At 38.1% G+C, this 12,129-nt stretch overlaps 2 protein-coding genes across 2 annotated transcripts in view; both read right to left on the bottom strand.

Moving 5' to 3' along the window:
• Positions 1 to 1,077, bottom strand: part of LOC139975576 (uncharacterized) — a 6,366-nt gene extending 5,289 nt beyond the window's left edge. The window contains exon 1 of the mRNA XM_071983597.1: positions 854 to 1,077. Coding sequence (XP_071839698.1) covers positions 854 to 950 — 97 coding nt within the window. The 5' untranslated portion in view covers positions 951 to 1,077. The remainder of the gene's footprint in view (positions 1 to 853) is intronic.
• A 5,495-nt stretch (positions 1,078 to 6,572) lies between these two features.
• LOC139975805 (phospholipase A2 A2-actitoxin-Cgg2a-like) lies at positions 6,573 to 9,754 on the bottom strand. The gene is made up of 4 exons (XM_071984005.1): positions 9,502 to 9,754; positions 8,487 to 8,646; positions 7,798 to 7,937; positions 6,573 to 7,195 (listed from the first exon to the last, which is right to left on the bottom strand). The coding sequence occupies exons 1-4, from the start codon at positions 9,560 to 9,562 to the stop codon at positions 7,026 to 7,028; spliced, it is 531 nt and encodes a 176-aa protein (XP_071840106.1). The 5' UTR covers positions 9,563 to 9,754; the 3' UTR covers positions 6,573 to 7,025.
• Between the last annotated feature and the right edge of the window lie 2,375 nt (positions 9,755 to 12,129).

Genomic DNA, 12,129 nt, shown 5'->3' on the forward strand with positions numbered 1-12,129 from the left:
GTTGGTATTTTTGAATAGCGCAATGTCCAATAGAGCCAACACCTCTAAAAGAGTTATCTTGCTTTTTGTTAACATAATCAAATCATGTGTGGGTCTCTCAAAGACGGTACATAGGAATTGCATGCAACCTACACCAGAATGCTTAGATTATGTTCCTGTTTAACATAGGCTATCAAAAATAAATTTTGACCTGGACTATACTTTTAACTTTCTGTTAACTTTCTGTACGCCGACAATGGCTTTTGGGATTTCTCGGTTGTACAGGTGGAATGTTTATCATAAACATTTGTATCAACTAAGAAAAATTCCTATACATTTAAAAGGTCTAAAACGTGAATCTCTCGACAGGTAAAAAGAGATACCGGAGGTTTTAAGAATATTGCACACAGATACATCAACCCTAAAACATTCAGTTTAAGTCATTATTTGGACAAAATATTTGAGATTTTCGTTTCCCTTTAATAAGTCAATGATGATGTAAACTAGCCTCAGGCTCAAATTTCTTGTTTGTATTTTTCAGTTACCAAGAAAGCTGTTTTGTTTAAAAGGGAGACGCGAACCCAAACATTACCCTTGCATTACGTTACATGGCCAATCATTACGAGGAGTCGAGGACGCCCCCTTAAATACACATACATCCGTATGCATATACAGATATATAAATATGCATATACAGATATATAAATATACATATACATATATTCACGCATATTCACCAATAAATATGCACATACATAAACAAATGTGCATATTAATGAACATTTACAATTACATCTGAACATTTACAATTACATCTACATATACATGCCTATACATACAAACAAATATAAATGAGGCTTATCAGACTTTATACCTTCTCTGCCCTCAGTGTACACCGTCCCACCATCGTCACCATGTACATAAATTACGCCAAACAGGACCAGGAGTAGACAAATACGGTTGAAATACATCTTTCAGTGATCTGATTTGATTACTTTTCAGAAAATAATTGAAACGTGATCGTAACCACGGTAGGAAACTTTAACCCGACACCTCGTGAGATATCCACCGAAATGTCTGTCGTCGTGAATTTTGGTGATACAGATTATTTGGTGTCGAATATGACTCTTATAAAGATACAAGTAAATCGATATCCTTTTGTGCATAGGTGATAATTTTACTTGTCAGCCGTTATGAATTTGCGAATGACGTACACACGGTGAGAGATGCAAAATCTGGTGGGGGAGGGGGGGGGGGGTAGTTATTATGTACTTAATGCATGGAAAGATTTTCTTGTGGCGTTTTATTTTGATAATAGTATGATAATTTTTATGTTATTGAGAATTACTCACATTAAACACTGCAGTGAATGAGGGGTAGACGCTTCGCTCAAACCCTTTATGCAAACTTGCCGGTTCATCTGTTGTTGAATCAGTTGATATTATTTGACTGACAATATGAATATTTTGAAACAAATTTCACTGGCATGCTCGAGATGTAATTACCAGAAAATTATGGACGCAATGCAAGGACTGGTAGGTAACAAGTTACTCTGATGTTTAAGTTGAAGTCAACCTTTGCGTGGTTGGAAGTAGCCATAACGTTGTAGGAGTTGACTCTATAAGATGATCAGAATTGAATACTCTAGTAGTAGGCAGTGGCGTGATTTCAAAGGTGTGGATGTGGGTGGGGGAGGGGAGGGGAGGGTGAACCTGGGGGTGGTGTTAATGCCCCGACTGATGGCAGAGCAAGTAGCCAAACAAAGATTTTATAAAGGAGGAGTTGTAGCCCTGTGATCATTGTGAAATTTAAGATGAGAAGAAACCGTTCATCACAAAAGAGATAACTTTTGTGGTGAAGCGTCATATACCTTGGTTGGGACTGGGCCTTAGACAATACCTAGTTAGATTATGTTTCTCATACACATTTAAACTAGTTATCCTCTCATTAAGAGGTTCAAAAAAAAAAACAAGTTTAAAGGTCAATCCACATTACAATCAGTCATAAAAAATCATGGGTTGTTGCCACATTTATCATTTATTAATACTTTGTTTTCGTTCCACTTTTCATCTTACATTGCCGGCACCCGTGGGAGTTTTTAGTTTTTTTTGAAAACCAAGCCTCTTCCAGTTGTAATTTATGAAAACTCGATATTGATTAATTATTAGTCATAAATAATACAACACGGACAGCAATTTACAGTTTTTGTGTAAGAATAAAATCAAATTAAAGAATAAAAAAAATAAAAAATAAATCGCTTGGAACTAAGTAGGGTGTCAACAATATAGTGCGATGAACTTCAGCAATGCTCTCAGAAATGGGCTCGCATGTTTAAATATCTGCAACCTTTTCCCTCCACCCTTTTCAAAGTTTTCTGTTATATGATAAACCCTTTCCCAATGTTTGTAAAACAAATACTGCCATTTTTTTAATTGCCTTTTGTGGAATAAATATAATATATTAAATGTTAAAAGAGTGTGTCCCGTTGATGAAAATATCGTCAAATAATGTCATTATAATGCTATAGTGATTCCATTTGTCGCCCTCAATTTTCAAGAAACTTTGTGGTTTGCCCTATTAAATCCTTAAGAAGCATGTCCCATGTTAATTAAGTTTAATATTTGCCGAACGCATTATGAATGCTGTTGGGGCGTAGCCAGAGTTCGAAGTCGGAAGGTGGGAGGGAGTGCACAAAGTTTGGCTGGTTACCCCCCCCCCCTCCTTATGATCATTTTATTGGCAATTTGGTGCTATTATTTCCATCAGTTTAACTACATTTGAAGAGTGCATGCGTTAAGTATTACTTTCTCATCGTGCATTATGAAATGTAAGCTATTTGGATGGAAAGTATGAATTAGTTTTGGCGGTGGAGAAGGGAAGGTTGGGTGGCAGAGACTTGGGGCTGAGGCTATGGTCCTGGTCGGTATATAGTTTCTACTTCTATAATTCATTTACAGCCTATAAACTATCTACAGATACTTAACCCCCTTACATAATATTTCATTCGACATGTTATCGACCTCATGCTCACAAAACGTTTTATTTATAAAGTCCTTAAAGATCTTAAAGAACATTTTTTTTAAAGATTTGCTTTCTGATATAGTGACAATTCCAATCCAATCAATGATCCATCCACTCGAAGTTAACGGAAACGATTAATATTAGATTAAAAATAAGTTTTTTTTTTCTTTTTAAAGCAAGATCGCCCCACCTCTTGCACCCTCCCTTCCCCCTTCCATAAGAGGTTAGCTCAGTGAACGTATATTTTTCTGGTCACGTGGTTTGAATCCTGTTCCGACTAATTTTGTCTTTAATCTGAAAATTTGAAATGGTATTTTTTCTTATAGTTTTCTGTTGTTGATCCGCTGGGAAAATTTTATAATTTTTTTTTACTTTATTGCCTTGTCATTATAATTTATCTGATTACTAAATGACCGACCTTGCTTGGGAAACATTTCAAAAATCCGAAATAGTTCGCAAAAACGGTCAATAAATTCACACTTGTCCTTTACGAAATGACAATTTTATCGGCAGAAAAAAAGGTGTCACTTTTCCGTGTGGCGATATATTTGCACTATTGAGGAGTTTTATTCCCATGGTAAAGGTGACAGTAGCTATTATTTTGTGAAATATCTCGTGAAAAATCAATTGTGCCACTGTGGAGGTTCTACGTCACCGTATTTATCTGTATTTTACGGAAAATATCCAGACACACGGGCACATAAACGCAAACATAAGAGAAAAAACCTATTCATATGAAATATGATAACAAATTGTGTCTGATATACCGTATATGATGTGAACATATTGGAAACGTGAATGACCCAACCTAAATCTCAGAAGTCGGGTGGTTATGATTTGTGCGAGCCCGAGGGTGTGGGGTGGGAGAGCTGGGGAGGGGGCGGGGGTTAGCTGGGGTGGCGGGAGCTGGTGGGAGGGATCATAAAAGATGACTTGAAATAGGTAAGTCTCAATAGCGTCTCTGAAGTTTTGACACACCAAGTGAACTATCGCTGACTTCACGATAAATGTTACAAGATTTTCAGCTTGGGAGAGAAGTCATATTTATTAAAACTGCGTTTAGTTATGAAATATCGGTACGAACAGAATATATTTTTTAGAGGTATTACAATGATATCTCATACACGCTTCAAGATATGGTCACGTGCTTAACGTTCTTATAGTCTACGATTAATGTTGCATATTTAATTCTTCAATTAATATTGCATATTTAAAATCTTTGGTTTGAAGATGTTAAAATGCGAAATTCGTGTTCGGATGATAGAAAACTCGTAATATACGCTAGCACAGAATTAAGGTTTGCGGAATTCCTGAGATGGCCCACGAGTTACCCACTGGTAAAATACCTGCCTGACATCAAGAGGGGGGGGGGGGAGGGGTGTAAGCTACATACATAATCTTTTGTTTGAATGTAGATTTTTTCTTTAGTCTTTACAAATAGGGATATTGTTTGCTATCTGGTGTCGCTACCTGTCTCAATGCATTATTAACGCCAAACTACTTTGTTATGGCTAATCGAGTCTGGAATGCCACAGATTTTTCCTTATTGTTGCCTACTTGTGACGACAATGTTAGCAGAAGAAAAACAGGGGAGAAAAGAGCCAGTGTACTATAATCTCATCGCTGTGGATGAAAACTATTGGTAGTTGTGTATACTAATGGTATAACAATGAGGGTATATACAAGTTAATATTTGGCAGAACGGTGATGGTCAAGGCCTACCCATCTCTTACTGTGAATGGAACCAAGTCTGTTCAGGTGACCTGTATAAGTAGTTTTTCAAGAATTTTTGTTTTTGGTGGAAGTGGGTAAGTGTAAGGACATGATTACGTAAAAGAGAAATTTCAGTATTGCAGTCGGTCGATACCTGAAAAGTTCGAAACCGAGAGCAAGACCGAAATGTTCGAGACCATAATCTGAAGGTTCGAGACCATAATCTGAAGGTTCGAGACCATAATCTGAAGGTTCGAGACCATAACCTGAAGGTTCGAGACAATAACTGATGGTTTGAGACCATAACCTGAAGGTTCGAAACCATAACCTGAAGGTTCGAGACCATAACCTGAAGGTTCGAGACCATAACCTGAAGGTTCGAGACCATAACCTGATGGCTCGAGGCCATAACCTGAAGGTTCGGGACCATAACCTGAAGGTTCGAGACCATAACCTGAAGGTTCGAGACAACTGATGGTTTGAGACCATAACCTGAAGGTTCGAGACCATAACCTGAAGGTTCGAGACCATAACCTGAAGGTTCGAGACCATAACCTGAAGGTTTGAGACCGAGACATGGAAACGTTCATTGAATGAATTACATGATAAGAATTACATAATAAGAAACAAAGTAAGTGAATAACTGTATGAATATGTCTACAGACTTTATTCGCATGGAAACAATATGTGGCTTCCTCTGGTGTGAACTTCGTACTTGAATTAATAAGTGGCAGACTTTCTTAACTGTTGGAACAATAAGCGAGAAAATGTTGACGGGATGTCGCTTTAAAACAAAAATAATTGACCATTGTAGCATTAAGTAATCAAATTTAACATATCCTCGAACCACCACTAATATGAAGCTAACATTTCTCAAATGAACGAGAACCGAATTCACGTCAATAATCTGAGGAGTCGGGTAGTGTATGCGTGCGTTTGACTAGGCCTGATCAAGACTGAATTAGGCAGTTTGTGTGTGTGCTTATGGCTAGGCCTGATCAAGAGTAAGTCGGGTGTTGTGTGTGTGCTTATGACTAGGCCCGATCAAGAGTGAGTCGGGTCTTATGTGTGTGCTTATGGCTAGGCCTGATCAAGAGTGAATCGGGTGGTGTGTGTGTGTGTGCGTATGACTTGGCCTGATCAAGACTGAGTCAGAAAGTGGGTGTGTGTGTATAGACTAGGCCTGATCAAGACTGAATTAGGTAGTTTGTGTGTGTGCTTATATGGCTAGGCCCGATCAAGAGTGAGTCGGGTAGTTTGTGTGCTTATGGCTAGGCCTGATCAAGACTGAGTCGGGTCTTATGTGTGTGCTTATGACTAGGCCTGATCAAGAGTGAGTCGGGTTGTGTGTGTGTGTGTGCGTATGACTGACCTGATCAAGACTGAGTCAGAAAGTGGGTGTGTGCGTATAGACTAGGCCTGATCAAGACTGAATTAGGTAGTTTGTGTGTGTGCTTATATGGCTAGGCTTGATCAAGAGTGAGTCGGGTGGTGTGTGTGTGCTTATGGCTAGGCCTGATCAAGACTGGGACGGGCAATGTGAATCTGAGCTTATGACTACGACTGTAGATTATGGCTGCAGTTTAAGTCGAAACGGCTTCAGGTGGGCTCACTCGGGCGGATTCGTATATCTACTCTCGTGTATACTTCTGTGGACTAAACGTGTTGTGGTCTGCCGTCTGCTACAGTCGGTGGCGTTCGTGTATCGTGCGGTGGTTATAAAGACAACTGTATATGCCGTTTCAAAATCTTTCGTTATACATTCAGCATGTATTTCTCCTATGTCATGTGTTGCGAAAAGATAATTTTATATATGCTAGTCTCTTAAGAATATAGATAATGTTAATATTTCATTATAAAGATATGCGATATTTCTGATAATTATGAAGCAGTGACCAGAACCTTTTTGAACAGAAATGGAGAATTTCCGGTAGAGCCATTACGGTATATTTCCATAATGCAACTAAAAACACAAATCGGTGTAATTTTTGTAATAAATTAACTCTGAAGTATTTCTAGGGTGAAATATATCAATGTTGATAACTGACTGCAGGTGTTATGAACAATGCTCACACATAGATACACACACGCAAACAGACGTGCACAAACACGCACAAAATAATATTGCAAGTTTGGAATGGAATCTTGAACTTGAACACAGCCGTGAATATTTGTGACTTGTGACTGAAATCTCGAACAAGGTGAAAATGAATTTAAACAATTTCCAAACAGAGAAAATATGTTATTTTACAAATTTTTGCTTGTTATTAGAATGTCAAATTTGAACAGGAAATGACGTTATCTCTATAAGGTTATGGAAATACATTTTGGACAGAATGAATAAGTCCACGGAACGAGCAACCGATGAAGCGAGAATATTTGTAATAGTAAGGGTCGAAGACTGCTGAACTTAAACACATAGCCAGATGTACGTCACATCTACATAAACCACGCCCACATTTGTTTCTACTGTTGGCCACGCCTGCAAGAAGAAGAAAACGTAAATAATGTATGTTAAGTGTGATTACGTCTTTTAGTTATCTGTTACACGTGAACACATACTGCGTGCTCAGACAGCTGGTTATATGCGTTATAGCTCCATTTTTTTTTTACCGTTTTAATGTACACTGGTCAGTCATTTTCTGGAATTTTCCTATTCAGGCCCGTAACCAGGCATGCGCACATGGTCCCTCATATAAATTGCGGTTCCCCACACCCCCATCTGTATGTGCCATCATCATGTGCTATAAATCTTGACAAGTAACGGGATACCAGTGAGGATATACGAGGGGCCGGGGCATGCAGGATCAGAGCAATATTCAATGGTGTTTGAACGTGAATCTTAAGGCCCGCTTACGGGGGTACTTACGGGGTATCTGATAGATACCAACAGCGTCTGAAATTACAATTAGGGCAGTTTCTGGCTCTCTCATGACTAAATGCGAATATTTTGGATATCTTTAACTTTAAATTGTTTCGCCTATATGAACAACCGTTTTTCTGTAAGTTGTTGTGACCATGTTCTCCCCCATGCTCCACCCTTCCCCTGTATCTGGTTCCTATGCCTTCAGTAGAATTACTTACTACAAGTCGATATTTGAATGCCCGCAGAACACCCTTCTTCCGTAAAAGGTAAATTGTAGGTTGTGTCGTAAACATCTAAGCCATGGCATGTCCGCGAATCAAGAAGTTCATCATAGCAATGGTCGTGGTCATGGCAGCATCTGTAGTTACAAAAATGGCAGTATAACGGAGTTAAAAGTACTGCAACTTTTATAACTTTATTTAACTTTTATAGTGCGAAATGTCCCATATGAGACTGATAGAGGCACCTTGATATATGACGAGTATCAGGGGCGGGGAAGGACATGTGGGGGGGGGGGATAGGGGAGTTAACACCAAAACACTGCTTTTCATCAGAATGCGAAGGTTATTTGTACGGATATAAAGAACTGCTATACTCTCCGATCACAATAAAATCTTAACATATTTAACAATGACTTTATCAGCGGACATTAGTCCATCACGCGATCAAAGATCCACATCTACACCTATCTATTTTTAGTATTATTATTATTATTATTAATATTATTATTAATATTATATGCATTCTTTGTTTTTACGTCAGTCCTGTGATCACGTGACTATGACGGTATAGTACATTGTGCAGAATTTCGTTCATGTACCTCTACAAAAAAACAAAACAAAACAAGATCGATACATCTGTAAATCAATAAACAGGATCCACTTAAGAAAAGTTTTAATGAACGTACTGATCCACTTGATCCACGGGATCTTCTGATCCTCCCACGCCACACCAACATCCATAATTGATGTAGTCTCTCGCATCCCTACCAGTCTCGCATTCGATCAACTCTGCCAGGTCTCTGAGGCTCCGACGGATTCGATCCGACGATCCCGTCGCTCCCGACGCTGTAAATAGGATTTAGTCAACGCAAGAAATGATTGGATCAATATAATTATTTGATTCTTGGGCGTGGCAGCTGCATTAAATGATGGGGTGTCGGGGGCCTGTTTAGGGATCACGGGTGGGTCACGTGATATACACATGTGCGCACGAGAAAGTCTATACATTTCAAGAACGTACGGAAATTTATCATCGCCCAAATTTAGCCGGCGTTAACCTTGCCCTTTATGAGTTGTTTGTTTAGAGTCTTAGATGAACACGGTGAGAAATTGTCTTAGGGTGATCATGGGTTATGAGCACTACAAAGTTCACCATATTAAGGCATTCTTCATTTTGTTCAACTGCTTTTTAGGTAGTGTCAGATGCTATAGTTTGTATACAAACATACACTTAAGATAGTACAGTACATTGAAGTATAAGAAATGGAGTACAGAAAACAAGTTGTTTCGTGTAAGAATTTAGTAACACTACTCTTTAATACACAAGAAAAGAGCCATAGCTTTACCGAGCGTCAAGAATCACATTTGCACAACACTGATTATATCTATATTGTATATATTTCAATGAACGAGGTCCTGTACAATACGCACAATAAATAACTCGTGTATAAACCATATTAACAACATTTCATATGATCGCTTTCAATGGGATTATATGATTCTGTTTATACTATCGCGCTATACATATACACAGTAATGTAACATTAGGCTAACTTGGTAACTAACTTCTCGACAATTATATCTCATAAAACTGTTGCTGCCATTCGTTAAAGTTGAGAAAGAAAAAGATATGAATATTTTTACATCGCACGCCGTATTTGTTATCGCTTTTCATTTTCCGCCACTTCTTGGTATACTTACCATTGCTGAATAACAGTGCAAATAGCAATACCAAGCAAAAAGGGCGAAAGTCCATCACCATAATTCTTGCCTGCTATCCTTGAGATGACGTCATCCGTTAGAAACAAAACATTCGCCTCAAGAAGGCAAACCTTTCCGTAACAATTTAATAATCGTCGAAGTAATATACTATTAAATAAAAGTTAAAACCCGAACCAAAGAAAATATTCGACATGAGACGATGAATCCTCTATACGTAACGTAACTACTATTAAATTTCAAGCTAGAGTGTATAGGCAAATGAAACGTAATTGGGGGCGTTACTCCAGAATTGTGTGTCTAAAGCACAACAATACCTGTCAAATATGCGGAATATCCATTACAGTCAAGCGTTAAAGAATAACACTTGTCACTAGTCTAAGTGCGCTGGTAATGTACCTATTCCTATTCAGGTTTTCAAGATATTCAGCGATAAACTACGCAAAAAGGTTTTCAGAGGTTAAACTTGGCCTAGTTCGGGAGGATAAAACGGTTTTGCGAACTATTTCTAAATCCGTAATGCTACTTTTGTGGGGTTTTCACCTGGGTAAAGGGGGTTGTGCATCCAAAGGTCAGGGTTCAAAGGTCTAATAACCAAAAAGAGCATATTTTGCCCATTACGCGAATACCAAAATGTCAAAATGGCTGAATATCTGAAACTCAATTACAGGATGCAAGACTGCAAATTTACAGTGCATTAATCAATGTTAACTGTCAAAGGTCACGTGGTAGATTGAGACCAAAGGTCAATTTGTATACATACCAAAATGAAAGAAAATGGGCCGAAAGTATTTCGCAAACTTCTTCTCTTAACAATTAAAGGAATATTCTAGTAGCTGAATTTTGATTGAAAGCAAAACTGACGAAGATTTACATTAAATTATGTTTAAATTTATGTTTAGAGAGCAAAATGTCAAAGGTCATGATGTCAGTAAAGTTGAAAGGTTGATGGCTACCGACCGTGTCTCCCTGCAGATTGGTGGTTATTTATTATTTTTTTAGGATGGGATCTACTGCTACGGGAAGTGCCGCATACTTGATTCTTTCTTCTGAACATTAGACAAAATAGGTATTTGCTTTGACTTATTGGCAAGGCCGGATTTAAGATTGAGCCAAATATGCGAAGCACAATGATCCTCGATCTATAAAGAGCATAAAACAAGAAAGAGAGTGGGGGGGGGGGAGGGGTGGGGGCAAGGGAAAAGTGACCATCAGAAAAATTCACTAAGTAGCTATAATGAAACGAATCTTTTCGTTGCCTGTTTGATTGTTTTGGATTGTTTATTTGTTATATATATATATATATATATATATATATATATATATATATATATATATATATATATATATATATATATATATATATATATTGGATTCGTTTTTCACCAGAAAACAACCAATGACGTATACAGGTTTGTAACCAGACTAAAAAAAAATGCAATATGTGCCCACGCAATTTGAGTTCATTCGGCCAGAGGCAACAAAACTCAACAAATATTCATTGATGAATATTACATTTATACTTCTCTATATGAAGACGTCAATATTTCGTCATAAGGGACAGAAGGTTAATATCAGCTTCAGGCAAGATCTGAAATTGTATAGAGAGCACCATAATTTTAATTATGTTCGTGACAAACAGGGACATAATGTGAATTCCCAACGGCCAAATATCATTGAGTTTTTCCTTGGCCACGACTACCCCATGCATGGTCAGTGGTTTAAAGAGCAACACGCCCGTCTGGAAAGCGTTGCAATGATGAAACTTATAACTTGCGTGGCGGATCCCACCTGTGATTTCTGGGACCCTGGAATGAGGTTATGTCATTAATATTACTACAAACAGCTGTATAGGCCTTAAATTTGCTTTTCGATATTATCATTGAAAAACTATCATAAACAAAATATAATAATATAATTATATATAAATACATCTTTACAAAATCATTGTTTATAACCCGTTTATTAAAAGAAATCAAACATGATCGGAAATATAATGATTGTTTCGAATGAAATCCTAATATCGATAATATTGAGACGACACGGGCCCGATTAGCCAGCTTGTCATTTGTAGGGGCAGAGTGTTCTAGACGGGCAGAACTTTTGTCTGAGGGGGGACATTTATATGGATCCATAATAGGGGTTCATTACTGATACCATAAGATTGAAAACAAAAATGTGAGGGGGGGGGGGGGCGGGGAGAGCCTAATCGAAATTTGGAAGGGCTTTGTCTTAGAATCCCCCCACCCACCCACCCACCCACCCACCCCCGCATATGAAGTAGGCTACAGCCTACAGGGTAATTATTGGAAGACATTTTCTGACTCAGCGAGCTTCGAGATGCTTAACAATGAACTTGATAAGAATGCAGTCGGTGGTTTTGCAGTGAGATAGTCAGAATGTTATATCAATACACCATTATTCTCACTTGATATGTATTTATTCACCCCCTATAGGTTCACGTTGGTAAACCAGAATATATGTTAAGGTTAAACCCTTTGATCTGCCACGAGCCTGCCAACACAATAGGTAAGTTGAGCCAATCTTACCCTGCAGTCGGTATTATTATTAGCGATGACAAGCCAACCTAGGTTATGATTGACTCCCGCG

The sequence above is a fragment of the Apostichopus japonicus genome, chromosome 2, assembly GCF_037975245.1.
Source record: "Apostichopus japonicus isolate 1M-3 chromosome 2, ASM3797524v1, whole genome shotgun sequence".
In the NCBI taxonomy this organism is placed as follows: domain Eukaryota; kingdom Metazoa; phylum Echinodermata; class Holothuroidea; order Aspidochirotida; family Stichopodidae; genus Apostichopus; species Apostichopus japonicus.